The following is a 19,040-nucleotide window of genomic DNA, read 5'->3' as shown; positions in this document are numbered from 1 at the left end:
ATTTTTCGGAACGAATTTTTGTTGTCAGATATAGAACACATATGAAAATACTCACAATCAGTGCGTATGACGAAATTCGTCGTTCGTAACGAACTGTGCGATAGGTTTATTTCCATTTCTTACGCAGACGAAAGACGAATTAATTGGGGAAAATTGTTTTAAGACCAATTCTGGAAGACGGAATTTTCTGAAATTTGGCGGTTGTGAAACCAGCTAATAACAATACAATATTATATTCGGATATTCGAAATTATATTCGAAATTTCGAAGTTATGTTCGTCATAAAAACAAAAAATTAAATTATCGAAAATTCGAACTTAAGTTCGAAAAATTTTTAAATCCATTAAAACCAGTTCTTGTTTGAAATTTGGCAGTTTGGAGTACACTTGATAAGACTACAATGCTTGGAATATTTAAAATTAAGTTCGAAAATTCGAAGTAATGTTCGAAGAAATTTTGAAGCTGTTAAAATAATCTCAAAATTGGGGATATTTACAAAAATATAATTTTAGTTCTATTCAAGGTCAATATCTTACATTTTCTAATTTCGAAATAATGTTCGAATAAATTTTAAAGCTGTCAAAATTATCTCAAAATCGTAGGGAGATTCATAAAAATATAATTTTTGTTCCTTTTGCCAATTTCGAACAAACAAATTTTGAAACAATTTCGCAGTACCAATAATTTGATTCTGTTCCATTCGAAGAATTTACGCAACAAATTTTTTCGACTAGTTCGTCGTGCTTTACGAAATTCGTCGTTCGTCCCAATTGTGCGTATACCATTAAGTGTATTTTTTTCCATCTGTGGATGTGATGTTTAAAGACTTCCGAAATGTAGCTTTTTCACTCGAATTTGAAGCATTTTGAGTTACTAGTTCTAATGAAAATACTACGTCTTTTTCCACACTTTTTTTTGATAGGATGTGTCAATATTAAAATTATTTAAGTTGAATTAGTTATATTATCTAAAACAACAATATCACTCCGTTAAAATGATTTCAGTCAATTTAGTTATATTATCTAAAACAATAATTTTTAATCAAATATAAAAAAACATCCCACCCATGACAAACCTGTGGTAAACTCATTACTTCTTCAAGTCTTTTTCAGCACTTCCATGGAGTAAATTTTTCTTTTATTTTTATTCGTTGAAATTCCTTTCTTGCTGTTTAGTTTTTTAAATAATCAGTTTTTAATCATATATCCGAATCATTTTCGACTTATCTTTAAACGAAAAATTTATTGATTACTTTTAGATCATGAAAAGAATTAAACAAAGACTTAGTTTACTGATTAATCATCTTGACTTTTGAGTGTATAACTATTTATGGATGTTTGTTTGACAATGGCCAAATGTATAATGTTACTAAAAAGTCCATTCTAATTGGTTAAAAGTGCCGGATGGATCTACAATTCCTATCTAGTCCTCGTAAATTTATAAAATTTATACTCCAAGTAAATGTTTACAAATTGAACATTTATTTCTTCCCATATACCCTCAATTTACACTGCCTTAACAAAATCTAATTAAAATCATCTTAAGCGCCAAATTCTTTTACTTTAAAGTCAACAAATTATACCATTCAATAAAAAACATAATTTCTCAACAAAATACCATAATTTAATGAAATGTTTAAGACATCAAAAAATGAACGCATAAATTTTTATTAAATCAAAACACGGAAGCAAGCAGAGCTAACCAAAAAAAACAAAATTTAAAAACTTGCAGCATTTTTATAATGGTGTGGTAGCTATTGCTGGTTGGCTATCAAGTGTTGACGTTAGCTTATAATAACAAAACAGCAAATCTTAAAAATTACAAATTTCCATAAATCTAAACAAAGTTCATATAGTAAGAGTATAGACTGTGTTTTATTTATACATAAAAGGGGTCGCCTACGTTAAAAAATCATATTTTTCAAAAAGCTATTTTTTTCTTATAAAGTACTTGGTTGGCATCATTGTAACATTTTCTTTACACCATCATCATAAACATAATCTTTTTCATCATTTGTAAGGCCTACTCTGCCCATTGGTTTTATTATAAAATTTATCCATTTAATACCCATAAATCTTTGTTATGATTTTGTATTTCTTTCCTTTGCCAATCTTTTAACAATTTATTTAATTTTGTTTTTTTACTTTTAAAGAAAACTGTAAGATGTAACGTACTCATGTTGATGACGTTATGCACAAGTTATGAAATTTTTTGTAATTTTGTAATATGAAAATATTTTTTTTTCATATTTTTTTTTAAAGAATTCCCAACATTTTCAAAATTTTAAATCGTTTAAATAAATATGTAAATTTTTAAACGGCTTATAGTTTTTTTCTTCGTACAAAAACTATTTGTTATCTGTGTTATGTTTTTAAATAATAGAAATTATGTTTTTGTTATAGTATATAGAGCATTTTGAAAGTAAATTATTTGATTAATTGAAGATTTCTTAATAAGGTAACATTAAAATTTTTTGGTTTTGATTTATAAATAAATTGTAATTGGTTGTTCAGTTAAAATGTCATTTATAGATTACTTTTACTTTATTTTAAAATGATTTTGACAAGGGTTTAACTATTTGTCATATTTGAACAGATATTTTTCTTTATAGGTTTAGCATTATGATAACTTTGGAACTGAAGCTATAGAAAAGTAATGCAGCCTACACTCGTTATATTATCTTTAAAATAAATGGGTGTGAAGTAAAATTATTGTCCCCTTTTCATTTTCCTCTGCGGAAAAATTGCTGTCATAAACAATTCAATCACTCAAATATTGATTCTCTTTGAAACAGCTAGTGAATTTTTACAAAATTCAATTAAAAAATTTCGTTATGAGAGAAGTTAATGAACAAAAAACGTGAAAAGCGTGATTGGCGATAGAAATGAACTTCTTTTAAACAGATTCAAAATGTCCGTTTACTTAAGCTATCTTTACACGATCACACAAGTAATATGATCTGTCAAAATTTTGTTTAGATGAGTACGGATGGGGTTGTTTAAACGCAATATGTAATGAAACCATCACACATTGAGAAAGAATACGGATGAAAAATTTGACAGTAGTATGGCTCTCTTCATTTTTTGAAATGATTCAAGCCGGTCGCATTAGATCAGGGATGTACTTTTATGTAAACACATCAAAAACAGCTGTTTCCATCTTACTTTTTTATTGTTTTAAACCAATCGTGTAAACACAGAGTATATAACTCATACGACTTTTATTCTCTTTTTTGTTATACGGATGGAATTTCATTTTACGTTTTCATTAAACTTTACGTTCGTAAAGTGTGATCGTGTGAAGTGCCCTTTACATTCTAATAAACTTACCTACCGATTTGTAAATAAGAGCTCTAAGCCGAAGGTTCACACTACGCCTCAAAGCTCAAAGTTACATGCTTCCCTTTTTAAGCGTAAATTTTTTTATATTTTTAAAAAATTCGCGTTTTTTCACAGCTTTAATTTCTTATTTCAACACTAAACTCATTTTAGGTTCTACTTTAAGCATTCTACACGTCAAGGGATTCTAAGCCTTTTTGCTTGTAACTTTCAGCATATAAATACATTAATTCTACATTTTTGACAGACGCATTGAATGCGAGAAAGCGTACAACGAATGGTGTGGATATCCAGCTTTAGGTTCTTTAGTTGTCACCTGCCGGTTCTCTCTTTCATTAGCAAACACCATTTTATTTGCCCAACTTTCTTTATTTCTAGCAAAACACTTTGCTTTATATGACAAACTTTTTAACTTCAGCATTTTTGTTTACATTTAACAATAACCACTGAAAATGCTAACTTGGCAGCACTATTTAAGAATTTTTGTTTACATTTTTTAAATACCGTTAGTTTTTGTTATTGTTTAAGTGTTGACAATATATAAAAGTAATATAGAAGAAAATTATTTCCTAGTATTATTTTAGTCGTTCTTTAAATAAAAAAGAAATTAAATACTTTAAAATAAAATTATTTGCAGACACTAAAAAATTCTATACAAACATTTTAAGCGGCCGGTATCTAAAATAAATTAAATAAAACCATTTTGCAGCCAATTCATTTAACCTAAAACAATTTCAAGAATTTCTAAATTTGTACGAAATAGCTGAAAAAGTTTCAAAACACAAACTTGCAAAACTAATGCCATGAGCCAAAGTCATTTAACAAGCGGTCAATATAAACAGAAAAAATCATTTAAATTTAAATAAAAAAGTGTTTTTAATTGTTTTTACGTTTATTTTAATTTTATTTCCCCTTATATAAAAAATTTCAAATTAAAACGCAAAAAAATACCAACAAAAACTAAAAATAACTGCAAAAGATTTGAACTTCATCTTTAAATTTAAATTGTATAGATTTGAAAAAAAAGAAAGAAATTGAAAGTGTTTAAAAATATTTTATTTGTTTAATAGTTTCAGTGGCAAATTAACATAATAAAATCAATGTTTAAATAAAATTTCAATAAAAATAAAAGTAACTTTAAATTACTAAATGAAAAAAATACTATTGAATTTTTTTATTTATAACATAAATGAAAACTTTATAATAGAAATATTAATTCATTAAAATTAAAAGAAATGTCTAAATAAATAATTTAAATATATTGTTGTTTTAAAGAAAACTAATAATATAAAAACAAACAAAAATCGAAAGCTAATTGGTGTTTAGCCGCAGTTTACTTAAAAGTTTTAAAACGATTTTTATTTTGATCTTTTTAGACTTTTGGAGAAAAAATTAAGCTTTATATTTATTTATATTTTAAAATACATACCTATTTGCTTTATTATTGCTGAGAGAAAAATAGAATTTCTAATATTAATTAAACTGTCAATGTCATATTTCTGATGACACGACATGATATAATAGTTAATTTTACTTTCTAATATTAGAAAAGCATTTATATTTCCGCGGTGTTTAATATTTTTTTGCATTATTTTTTGCTAAATATTAAAGATTACAAAGTTTGTTTGTCTTTAAACTTTAAAATGTCTTAAAATTGATTAAACTTTATCTTATCTATTAAACAGATAAAAACAACAAATATTTATTTATTTTTTCATAAAATTTCGTTTAATAATTGTATATAATTTATTTACATATATTACTTTTCAGCTGAAATTAGTGTGTAAAATGTTTATATTAAAGCATTTTTGCCAAAACTTGGCAGCACTTAATAATACTTTGTTTATCTTAAAGATTTACCGTTAATCACAATAGTAAACAAATATACTCTGTTCAAGGCTGCCACTCTAATCTAATAAGGTTGATAATTATTACAGAGAAAAACACGCTATAAATCCTGTTTCTATTCCCAATAACTAAAAATAAATATAAAATACAAAACTTAAACAAAAATATAAGCCTAACCTAACAACAAATTCTCAAGTTACAAAAATTTCTTACTACAAATCTATTTAACATATTTTCTTTCTTAAAATTTTATTTTGTATATAACTTTTCTATAATTTCTCTTGATAATTTGACATACATATCTTTTCTATACAAGATTTTATAACACAAAACAACAAGTTCTTGTTAAAACATATTTCTTTTATATGTTTTCTAAATCAAACTTGTTTTGTGTATATTTTTTTATTACTATTATTTTAAATCGTCATATGTGTCTCTTATAAAAACAATAGAATCTACTGCCTCTACTCTTACTTTTTTTTCCTCAACATTTCTTTAGTTTTTAATACAACATAAACAATATTAATGTAAAAACCATAAACCTATTAAGTCAATATTAAACTTTCTCAAAAATACAAACAAATTCTATTTATTTAAAATATAAAAAAAACACACACACTAAATACAAAAATAAACAACAACTATGAAATTTAAAGGTCAAATACCTTTTTTAGGACGGCGTAAAAACAATTAAAAACCTACTACTGCGGTATTCTTTAAATAGTTTTTATTTTTTCTACCGCGAAAATAATAAAACAAATTAATGTTTATCAAATACAAACCGCCAATATTTAATTTATGCCAAAATAAATAAACATAATAATAAATTGACAAGTTTTGACAAGTTAAAAGTCGATACATTTTAGGAATTTCTTTAGGCTTGTAAAGAAATTAAAATAATAAATAGTTTGTCTACTAAGAAACAAATTAATGAAATTTTATTGTTGTTTTTTATTTGTGTTTTAAATTTTATTGGCAAATACTATATAAAAATACCTTTGCCAACAATTTATATGGAATATTGGCATTATAAACTACTTTTTAAAATCAATTTTCTATTGCTTAGCATGTGGCAGGCTAGGGACCGGGGAAAGGCGAAATTTAACATCAATAATATAAGCTTTTCGCTTCCATTATAGTCCCTTAAACAAGGGTAATTTCAGACAGTCCACTCAGCCTTGGCAGATCTTTCTTGAATTGTGCAACTAAAAGGGAAGTTGTAGTACAAGAATTAAACTAGAGAATTATCGCACGACTATCTTATGTTGCCTGGAATAATGAGGTCATGTATCGCAAATATTTCGACCTGAAAGACACTACAGTTGTTGGGAAGACGGTGAGATAAACTATTCCCAGCTTCTTCACAGAAGACACCAGAAGCAATACCACAGTTCATTTATAGTGATCTTGCTAAGAACAATTCATTCACAATAGTTAATTTTATATGCAACAGCTGTTCATTGTTTACAAATTTTTATCAGAAATTTTCACAACAGGGGAATTTTGTTCACGTCAATAATGGAAGTGAACGAAAAAAGTGAAAACTTAATATATTTCACGTGAAATGTTGATAGACGATAGGTTAGAGTGTTGTTCTTCAAATGGAGACAACTTTCTATCAGAAAAGTGACTTCAACTACAGAAAACATTCTATCACAAAAGAGTCTCCAAAAGAAAAAGTAAATTCAATCAGAAAAGTATTTGAAAGTGTCAAAAAGACACTACAGTTGTTGGGAAGACGGTGAAATAGACTTTTCCCTGCATCTTCACAGAAGACACCATAACCAACACCAGAGTTCATTTATAGTGATATAGTGATCTTGCTAGAACAATTCATTCACAATAGTTAATTTTGTATGTAACAGGTGTTCATTGTTTACAAATTTTTATAAAAGGGGAATTTTGTTTACGTCAATAAAGGTTATTTAACGAAAAAAGTGCAAAGGTGACATATTTCACGTGGAATGTTGATAGGCGATAGGGTAGAATCTTATTCTTCAAATGCAGACAACTTTCTATCAGAAAAGTGACTTCAAATACAGAAAACATTCTATCACAAAAGAGTCTCCAAAAGAAGAAGTAAATTCAATTAGAAAAGTATTTGAAAGTGTCTAAAAAAATACTACAGGTGTTGGGAAGACGGTGCGATAAACTTTTCCCTGCTTCTTCACAGAAGACGCCAGAACCAACACCACAGTTTATTTATAGTGATATAGTGATCTTGCTGAGAACAATTCATTCACAATAGTTAATTATCAGAAATTTTCACAACAGGGGAATTTTGTTCACGTCAGTAATGGAAGTGAAAGAAAAAAGTGAAAAGGTAATATATTTTACATGAAATGTTGATAGGCGATGGGGTAGAATATTGTTCTTCATATGCTGACAACTTTCTATCAGAAAAGTGTCTTCAAATGCAGACAACTTAATATCACAAAAGAGTCTCCAAAAGAAAAAGTAAATGCAATCAGAAAAGTATTTGAAAAATTCAATCTATTAGATCAGTATCTCCAAAAGGATACAATATTCTATACAAAAATGTTGCTCTCCAACGAAACACAAAAAATACAAATCATACGACTTTTATTCGCTTTTTTGTTATACGGATGAAATTTCATTTTACTTTTTCATTAAACTTTACGTACGTAAAGTGTGATCTTGTGAAGTGCTTTTAAAGGATATAGATATCTATCAGAATGGTGTCTCCAATATAAGAAAAGATTCTGTTAAGAGATATGTGTTCTAAAAGAAACACATTTCAAAAAAGCAATATATAACTTCTATAAAAATTTTGTATAAGAAAATTCTGTATATGAAAATTATCTCCAAATGAAGATAATATAAAGAGTGTCCTAAAAATCCCTTTTTTCTATATGAAAAACTCTATAAAAGGACACAATTTTTCTCACAGTTTTGATTTAAAAACAAGTTACAAATTTTTATTAAATAAAACGTATTTTTTGTAAAAAAAACAAACAAATACTAATTACAAATTAAACTTGTTAAGCTTCTCTAGAGAGACAAAAAATCAAACACGCATAAAATCAATAAAATATTAACAACAACAAAACACTTAACAAATTACAAGTTTTATCAATTCGATCGAATTGTTTATTTTGTGTGTAAAGGGTGTAACAAAATTAATGATAGAAATTAAACCAGAAAATAAAAAACAATTTTTGCAACATTTAAGAAGTCCAGGTATTCGTTTCTGAATTTTTATAAATCTGGCAACTTTTTTTTACACAAATATTCGACTTTTCGACCATTGTCGTATAAAACTCGATTTTTACAAACTGTCATGTAGATTTAATTAGATTAACAACACTTTTCTGCACAATTAAACTTATGAATTAATTGCGATTTTTGAAACACCCTTTTTACAATAACTCTCTAAAGACTGTTTCGATTAAATGTCTCTGGCAAAATAAAAAAGTATAAAAACATTTTAATTTCTTTTTGCGGTTAAATTTTAAAATTATATTGAAATGCAGCAAATTCACTTTTATTAATGAAAACAAAAGTTTTCATTATTTATTAAATAATCAATAATTACACAACATTTAACTTTAACATATAAATACTTCTTTAAGAGCAATTAACTATAAACTTAATAAAGATTAATTATTAACCAGAAAAGGTTAATAAGTAAAGTCAAATTAATCATTAGATAAAAAGTAAAAGTATTTTTTTAGAGTTTTTTTTTAATTTTTAAACATTCCACTATATTATTTATATTATATACTTTTTAATTATTTACCTCTTGAAATGTTTCTAATCTTATCTGAACATTTTGTTATTTTGCAAATCAAAAACAAATCTTTGTAGACTTTTTGTTAAAGGGTGTTTTTTCTGTTGGTAACTGTTTCTGTTTTTTCACTATAAACCATCTTTATTTGCTATGTAAGAGTCTACAAAGTTTTACTAAATTGTGAAATTATTAATAGTTTTTAAAATGCCTAATGTTTTTCTTTTAATAGAAAGAAGCCCTTTAATTTGCAACCTGTACCTGCTATGTGGGGAAATTTGCAATAAAAAAAATCTTATCAAATTATAATTTTGATAAATTCTACTTACTCATATGTTGTGGTAAATATTTGAATAAATACTTATCTCATAAAATATAAAAATCTGCGCATTTTTACGATATATTTCTAAAAATTGGGCACAATCGTAGCAGATTCGCAAAGTCTCGATAATTTCATTTATAGTCAAAACTATAGTCTAGAACTGAATTACCACTGAACTAGAATTGAAGTAGAACTGAACTAGAACTTTTATTTTTTTTTTAATTTAGTTTTATTGAAATTTTTTTAAATATTACATTTCATTATTAATAAACCTCGCGAAGCCAGTACGGCTTGTCTGCAACTAGAACTGAACTAGAACTGAATTACAACTGAACTAGAACTGAACTAGAACTGAACTAGAACTGAACTAGAACTGAACTAGAACTGAACTAGAACTGAACTAGAACTGAACTAGAACTGAACTAGAACTGAACTAGAACTGAACTAGAACTGAACTAGAACTGAACTAGAACTGAACTAGAACTGAACTAGAACTGAACTAGAACTGAACTAGAACTGTACTAGAACTGAACAAGAACTGAACAAGAACTGAATTAGAAAATAACTAGAGCTAGAGCTGAAGTATAACTAAACAAGAACTGAACTAAAACTGAATTAAACTTTTGTGTTTTTAGTTTTAAGTTTGTCTGCCAATTAAGCCTAAAATATAGTTAAATATAATCGTGAGAAAGGTTATTTAATAATATACAGCAACTTTATCTTTTAACTTTCAAACTATACATATACACGTTTATCAGCTAAAGATTAACAATTATAATATTAAAATTCATAATCTATTTCGCCCAAAATATTTTGTTCCCAACACAAACACCATTTACAGAACGTATTGTAACGTCTAAAACGTTTATATTAATGTGGGGGAAAAATACGTAGCAATTAATTCCTATTACACTTTTGATAGCTTTAACAACAAAAAAAAAAAAAAAAACACACACACACACACACAATAATTAAAAACTGTTAAAATTTCAAGGTTAGATAAGACCTCCATGCTACAAATTAAAAGCGAAACCTTTAAAGAATTTAAAAAGTTGTATTTCTAACTTAATATTTTGTATATTTTTATTGTCAAGTTCACAAAAAAAAACCACGTGATAAATGTTTGTTTACAGAATTTTTAGCACACGAGAAGATTTGCAATTAAAATTAGTTTTGTGTGTTTTTTGAAAGAAAAATCTATACATTTATAACATGCTAAATGTTTAATAGGTAATTAATTAAAGCGATTTTTTTAAATCAAGTTTTAATATTTAGAAAAAGGAAGCAAAAAATGCGAATTATAATTATGAAGTCAGTGGCAAATTCGGGCAATAAATGCCACCTTTTATAGATTCACCTTGGTCGCCTTTTGTTAATGTACATACCGTTAATAACAAATAAATATTAAAGCAGTGATGTCAATGCTAAAACAAAACATATTTTTTAATAATTTGTTTTCTTTCTCTTTTTTTCTTTGCAGATTCTTTAAAAAGAAATTCCTCCAAGCTTCCTTAAATAAAAATTAATACAAAAAAGAAAAATAATTTTAAAACAAATTAAGAAGAATAAAAAAATTTTAAGCAAAATTTAAGCATTAATTTATAACGCAATTAATAAAAATATATATTAAATGGCGTGTTAAAAAAATATCAACTGGAAAATTTATATAAAATTGAAATAAATGAATTTTACTTAATTTTTAAAGAAAACAAAATCTGGCCAGCTTAAAAGAAAATTAAAAAAAAAATTAAAAAATATATGTGGTGTTAAAAAAGTTTTGAAAAATATTTCATTTTTATTTCAAAATTTCTGAAAAAAATTTAATGTGTTGTTAAAAATAAAACAAAAAATTTGAAAAAATTATTTGAAATAGACGTCTTAGTAGCGTCTTTTTCAACCAAATGTTTTAATTCTCTTAAAATCGCAGAAATTGTATAAGCTTTTTTAACTAGTGATTTTTTCGAAATAACGGTAATGCTTAATCTTAAACACAGCGCGCTGGTACGCGTTAATTTACGGTGATAATAATGAATTTAAATCAACATAGTGGTCCTGGTCCACCGCAACAACAGCAACAACAAAAAATGAAAACTTTACAAAACTCCAACAATTCCAATACCACCGCTGTTAATAATAAAAAAATTACTTTAAACGACAATAAAACCAATTACGATCAAGTTGATTGTGCTTCGTCTTCTAATAACTCGGTAATGTGTGCTTATGTTGGTGGCAACAATATGACTTCATCAACGGCTTTAAATAATCTTAATAACGGAAGTAGTGGTGGAGGTTTGGTTAATGGTGCCAATAATTCTTTGGCCTCTAATAATGTTACAAATGGCTGCTTATCATCGTCATCATCAACGTCAGCTCCTCCTGTGGCCCGCACTATATCCTCTGATCGTTTGGTAACGGGTCCTTCCTGCAAGGCTTTACGTACTGCTGTTTCTGCTTTATATTCTGTAGATGATTTTGTTAAGGAGAAAATTGGTTCGGGTTTTTTCTCGGAAGTTTATAAGGTAAGTTTTAACATTATTCGTTAATAGATTAGTCCGCGGCTGTTTAAGAATCGCTAGCAGCATCTTTAACGGTTTTTTTCTGAGTGATCCATTTAAAGTAATCTCCAGCACTCTTAGGATACGTTAAACCTAACACTTTTGATTTATCTTTTACAAAGTCAATTCCTAAACAGACAGTTAAATACAGAACATTATGTTAGTTCTTAGGATCTTGCTTTGGAGCTCTAGTGTAGGGAAGTTATTAATATTTCCCAAAGAATTTTAAGGACCAAGCAAAAGTCCAGTTAATATATATACGAGGTATCTCTTCTTCTTGGACAATTATATAGTCCATAGATTTGTCTGTGAAGTTATAGATAGTGTAATCAGTAGATTGATCTATATATTTGTCAATAGACCGATCCAAATACTAAACAATAGACAAGTTCATAAAGTAATCAATAGACTAATAAGAGGTATCTCTTGATCTTGAACATGTATATAGTACATAGATTTGTCTGTGAAGTTATACATAGTGTAATCAGTAGATTGGTCCATATACTTGTCAATAGACCGATCCAAATTCTAAACAATAGACAAGTCTATAAACAAATCAATAGACTAATAAAAAGATCAGACAATGACCACTCAATAGACTAGTAAAGTCTAAAGGCCAGTCAAGTCTTTAAAACAGTCAAGTCTATATACCATTCTTTAGACTTGACTAGTCTATAGAGTAGTCAATAGACTTGACTACTCTATTGAGTGGTTCATAGGCTGGTTTTTAATTATTCTATTGATTAGAATATGGACTTTTCTATTGTTTAGTACTTGGACCGGAATAATCTATAGACTTGACTAGTCTATAGATTACTCTCTATACTAGTCAATTCTATAGACAATTCGCTAATCTATAGACTTGTTATAATAAGATTCACCTAGGCTATCAATTTGCAATTTTGTCCTTCCCCATTTCTTCAAAGCAACATTTCGAAGCCCTCCTCTCGCGCATAACAATAACAGGCAATAACAGACAAAATTAAATAAAAAAATTATTCTCACACTATAATAACCTCTTTCATCTTAATCCTTTATTTAAATTAATACTATCCAAATGTGATTTTTTTTCATTAACAACTCCATCCATTAATTCATTCATCATCATTATGTCTGACTCTACAAAGATTATAACACACTCATACACATACCGTTTGTTGCCATGATAATCTTCAACATCATTGCAACAAAGTAGAATTTAAGAAATAAATATATATTTCTTGTTTTTAATAGATTTAAATCTAAATTACGGCAAAATTTCTAAACTGCACTTAATGCAAAACAAACTAAACTCAACAACTTTTGACTACTACACTACACGCCACTCTACAAGTTAAATTAACACGTTAAATTTTCAAACACAAGACACTTGTCTCTAAGACATCTTTGGAAAAAAACTCTATACAAAGAACTTGTTGCAACAAGTTTGCTGCTGCCTCAAAATCTATTTAATACCCAGAGTCATGTTTGAAGATAATGCGTATGTTGGCTGCCACATTTTGATGCCAGTTACTAGATATTGAAATTTTTTTTCTATTGAGAAAACAAAAAAACAAAGCAGATCTAATGAAAAAAAATTAATTTTAAATTATCAACGTAAAGAAGGTGATTACTTTGTAAGCAACATGAAAGACTGACTGACTGATAGACTTTATGAATTCCATTATAAATAATTGACCTCATAAATAAATGACGACAATCTGGTAACTTTAGTAAACTAGCAAACATTTGTAAACAAGGCGAATTCATTGCATGTGACAGTGACAATTGAAATGTAAATATTAGACAGCAACAACCAGAAATAGTATTAAACTTTAAATAAATAAGGAAATTTAAAAAGCATAAGTTATAATTTATTTAATCATAATATTTTTTAGCTTAATATTGCTTTTGAAATATTTGTCATATTTGTTGCCCATTAAAATCGGTTTTAAATTTCTTTTAAATTGTTTTTAACCAAAAGAAAACTGTAATACAGTAATCTCTGCTGAAGTATTTTTGTATAACAAACTAATTTCACTTTTAATAGGTTTGTAACAGTTGTATACCCTACATCCACCTAAAAGTATAACAATTTTATGAGTACGTACGATTGGCTGGCGCTTTATATGTGTTTTCAGGTCCTAGGACGAAGCATAGTATTTCATTTAACATCCAACTTTGCTTAAAATATGAAAGCTCTACATTCACATTCTACGCGTTCTCGCATTCTACGCGTGTGTCAAAAAATTTGAATCGATATATTTGTATGCTAAAAGATACAAGTACAAAAGCGTAGAATACCTTGACGCGTACAATGCTAAAAGTAGATCTACTTTCTACTTTTAAAAGCAAGGCGAATAGACTTTAGGGTGAAGCCATTTCATTTTGCGGCGAATTAATGAAATTTTTTATATATGTAGTTTGACAGCGTCGGGTTTGAGAGAGAATTTTTTATATGGAGTTTGACAGTTTCGAGCTAAATTTCATTGGACAAAGAAACAATCAGCCATGTTTAAAAGTGTCACAGGAGACGCACGAACATGTCAGCTGATTCGAGTTTAATTGTAAAAAAGTAAATATAAGCAACAAAAAACGCGAAGTTTTTTAATAATCAAGCAAAAAAAAAATATATATATATATAGCGCTTAAAAACGTAACTTGATGCGTAGGATGAGAAGCAGGTATTTAGGATCTCCGGCTTATCCCCATAGATTCGCACATGTATCGCTATTGATCATTCAACTCTGATAAACTCCATGAGGTTTCTGAGGTAGAATCTAGACAAGTTTATGACAGAGTACGTTCTTATGTGGTGGTCATTTAGCTATGATAAACGGCCATGATGTTTCTGATGTTGAATCTGGTTTATGACAGAGTTCGTCCTCAGATGTAGGTCATAGGTGAACACAAAAAAAAAATCATAATTTTTATGAAACATTTGACATGAAATAATTCATAATAATTATGAAAAAGTTTCATAAAAACCATATAATTTATGATTATTGTTAATAAATATGAAGAATAACAGGTTTTTCTAAATACCTTTATAAATTTAAAACTGATTAAAGTCGAGGTTAAATCAACTTTACAAAGTTTTGCATCAATTTGAAAGTTTGCGGCTGTTATCGCTAGCAGCATATTTAATTGTTCATTTCTTAGTGATCCATTTAAAGTCATCTCTAGCACTCTTAGGATACGTTGAACCTAACACTTTTGATTTCTCTTTTACAAAATGATCTCCTTGAATACAGAATAGTTGATAGTTCTTAGGTTCTTAATTTGGAACTCTAGAGTAGTGACTACGTAGCAGTAAATACGATGATTTTAAAACTTGTTCTCTTCAGAGATACAAGCCGATGCAAAATGCTCGGTGGCAGCGGCTTTTTCTTTTTCTTCAGAATTTGAACGTATAAATGTTTGTTTATATTGAAATTATTTTCTGAAATAAATGTGTGATTTCAATCTTTTATAAAGACTAGGTTTACGTCGGCCTGCAAAATTCTTCCATATCGGCTTGTATCTTTATTCTCTCCAATACTATTTTGAAGATTACTGTACATGGCGAAACTAAAAAAATTATCTTTCAATCCCGACGCTGTCAAACTATATACACATAAAAATGAATTCGCCGCAAAATAAAATGACTTCACCTTAAAGTCTATACGCCATGGATGTTTTATAAAGTGTGTTATTCTCTCGAGCTAGTGTTCTATAGTTGAAACGAAAAGTCGACTTTTCGACTTTTTGCATTTAGTTAAAAGTCAACTTTTTGCATTTTATGTAAAGTCGATTTTTCGACTTTTTTCATTCAGTTAAAGTCGACTTTTTTCGACATTTTCCTACTTTCTTCTACTCTTCGACTTTTTAAGGAGTGAGATCGAAAAATTCTTAACACACGTTTTTCATTACATTTTTCAATCAAAGTATTATTTGATTTTTTTTTGCTTAAGTTACCTTTGAAAAACATGTCAGTTATTATGTGTAATGTCAATTATATTATTTTTTTTGTTAATCTGATTAAAATGAGTGACCAGAAAAAAGTGCGTACTGCAATTATTAAATATTTTCAACTAAACCCAACTTGGTCTTACAAAAAGTTGGCCAAGCATACAAAGGTCTGCAGTCAAACTGTTTCCAATGTTATTAAACAGTACCGGGAGAACTTGTCAGTTGATAGAAAGCCTGGTTCAGGTAGAAGAAATGGTCCACATGATGTTTCTAAAGCCAAAAAATAGAACGCATTTTCAAAAGAGATCCCAACACATCCGGTAGGAAAGCAGCTCGGTTAGCTCAGTGCTCGGACTATTTGGTACGAAAAGTTAAAGCTAATGCAGGTTTAATAACATACAAGGCTCAAAAAGTTCCTGACAGGAACGCTGCTAAAAAATTTGGGGCCAAAAACAGAGCACGGAAATTGAAGTCAAGTTTTATAAAAAAATATTCTTGCTGCATAATGGATGACGAAACGTATGTTCTGGCAGATTTTTCGCAACTTCGAGGTCAAAAGTTTTATGTTGCTGATGCTCGAGGGAATGTTGAAGAAAAGTTTAGGACCCAAAAGCAGACAAAATTTCCCAGAAAGTTCTTGGTATGGCAAGCAATATGCAGTTGCGGCAAAAGAAGCCAATCATTTGTTACAACGGGCTCTATAAATAACGAAATTTACATCAAGGAATGTTTACAAAAAAGGCTGCTTCCATTCATAAGACTTCATAATGTGTCCACCTATTTTTGGCCTGACTTGGCATCCTGTCACTATGGTAAACAAGCCCTTGAGTGGTACAAGAACAATAATGTGGTATTTGTACCAAGAGAGGCAAATCCTCCGAACTGCCCGGAGCTAAGGCCAGTGGAGAGATATTGGGCTCTTGTTAAAAGAGAATTGAAGAGTACAAAAAAGGTGTCCAAAAGTGTGGTAGATTTTAAACGGAGATGGACTAAATGTTCGAGCAAAGTGACAGAAAGCACTATAAAAACGTTAATGGAAGGGTTTCCGAAAAGGGTTCAAAATTTCATCACTAGTGATTAAAACTATAAAAATATTTTTTTTTTTTTGTAAATTGTAATAATAATTTGAATCAAATAAAAAAAATAAAGCTGTAAGTTTAGTGGTTTCTTTTTTATAAACATATATGTATGTTAAGAATTTTTCGATCTCACTCCTTACGACTTTCCGACTATTTTCGTCGAAAATAATCGTATAGTCCGACTATACGATTATTTTCGACTTTTTCCGACTTTCGACTTTTTCCGACCTTTTTTGACTTTTCGACTTTTTTCGACTTTTATTTCCAAAGTCGACTTTTTTCACATCCGATAGTCGAGTTATCGACTTTTTTGGAACAAAATAGTCGACTTCGACTTTTAGACTTTTTTTTGACAAAAAGTCGATTTATAGAACCTTATATCGAGCCAGTCATTTGTTTCTTTACTTTTGATGTGGTGCATCAATTCCCAGAGAATAGTTTACATGGTTGTACTTAAGTTAAGGTAACATGGTTGTATTTAATTTATAATTACATTGATATAATTGCTGCAAATATAATTCACATAAAAGAAAATCAATGTAATGTGTAAAATAAGTCGATATTGCTTAACTTATTTACAAATAATTTATTGCTCTAATATTTTTCTATAACAATTCATTCAACAATTAAACAGATTACAAGACTTGCAGTTTTAGTTGCATTGTAAACTTCTCACATCAACGTCATTATTACAATGCCTACAATTTTGTTGTTGTTTTTCTTTTAGCTGATGATGTCTTCTTATTCGAGATGCAATTTTATTGTTTATTTTTTTTTTTTTTTTTTGCAAAACAATTGTTTAACTTTAACAGCTTGAGTTTGTTTAAAAAAAATGTTTTTCTTTTTTTCAATGCATTCCATCCATACATAAAAGTGAAAACATTATTTATTTTAAACATTATTTTTTTCTATAATAATGTTACAATTTGCTAACGTTGATATAATTTACAAAACAAATAAATTTTACACAAAAAAAAAAAAACGTAAAACAAAAAAGATGTTTAAAGTATAACAACTTTTTTAAAAAATATAAATAAATAAATACTCTAAAGCCAACATATATTATAATGGGTGAAAATCTAAATGGTTTTAACACAAAAAATAACACAAATGCCGTAAGACAAGCATTGTTTTCATGAAACTATTTTACTTTTTGGTTCAAAAAACATATTTTTTTTGTTTAAAGTGAAACTGTGGGTAAATTTTAATTAATTGTGTACAATTTTCATAATAATTAATTATGATTTTTAAGCAGCCCAACTAATTAACTAAATCATGATAAAATACTTTAAGGTTAAAAAAAAAAAATGAAATCAAAAAAAGTTTAAATATTTTAAATTACAAGTTAAATAATAATATAAATCATTGTTTTGAAATTGTTTATTAATATTTTCTTATTAACAAGTTAATGATTTATTAAATATTTCTAGTTTTTTTTGTAGATTTAAAATTTTATTTTTGAAATTTTCTTTTCTTCAAAAATTGTTAAATATTTTTTATCTAATTCAATTTTACTTTAAAGTTTCATTTAAAGATCAATTATGTTTTAACAAATAAATCTTGCAAATGCAATTTATTTGTAAATTTCTTTATTTATAGCAATTTTTTTTTAAATTTTTTATAGTTTTTTTTTCTTTTTTTCCATAAAACTCTTTTCTACCATTAGTTTTTGTTTTTTTTTTTTTTTCAATAAAACGTATGATTTTACTTTCTAATTTAATATCTTTATAATCTTAAACATAAAATAATTTACTGTTTTCTTTAATCATTTCAATTCGAAAAACGTCTGACAGTTAATAATCATTACATTTCTGTAGTTTTTTTATTATTAGTAAATTAATTACAAAATAATTATTGAATTTTATGAGGGTTATTAATTATTACGTTTTACAACTTAATTAACAAAAACAATGATTGAAAATATTTTTTTTAAATCAACATGAAAAAATTATAAAGAAATAAATTTATTTCATTTATTACTTATATTAAACATAAACAATTGTAAATTAACATAAATTATTTTGTTGCTATAGAAACATATTAAATCTCCAGTTTTTTTCTATAAAAAATTGTGAATATCTCATATTTCTATAGAAAATTTCTTTATAAAACTTTGTTTAGTCTATAGTCTAGTCTATAGTCTAGTCTATAGTCTAGTCTATAGTCTAGTCTATAGTCTAGTCTATAGTCTAGTCTATAGTCTAGTCTATAGTCTAGTCT

General features: G+C 27.4%; 1 protein-coding gene across 1 annotated transcript in view; it reads left to right on the top strand.

Annotated features, from left to right (window-relative positions):
* The first annotated feature begins 11,003 nt into the window (after positions 1 to 11,003).
* LOC111690996 overlaps positions 11,004 to 19,040 on the top strand; it is a 155,766-nt gene continuing 147,729 nt past the window's right edge. Inside the window, exon 1 of the mRNA XM_046950607.1 lies at positions 11,004 to 11,775. Within this exon, the coding sequence (XP_046806563.1) occupies positions 11,284 to 11,775 (492 nt within the window). The 5' untranslated portion in view covers positions 11,004 to 11,283. The remainder of the gene's footprint in view (positions 11,776 to 19,040) is intronic.

The sequence above is a fragment of the Lucilia cuprina genome, chromosome 4 (genome assembly GCF_022045245.1).
Source record: "Lucilia cuprina isolate Lc7/37 chromosome 4, ASM2204524v1, whole genome shotgun sequence".
Classification (NCBI taxonomy): Eukaryota; Metazoa; Arthropoda; class Insecta; order Diptera; family Calliphoridae; genus Lucilia; species Lucilia cuprina.
The sequence above is the reverse complement of the archived record's forward strand: the minus strand, read 5'-3'. Positions and strand labels throughout refer to the sequence as shown.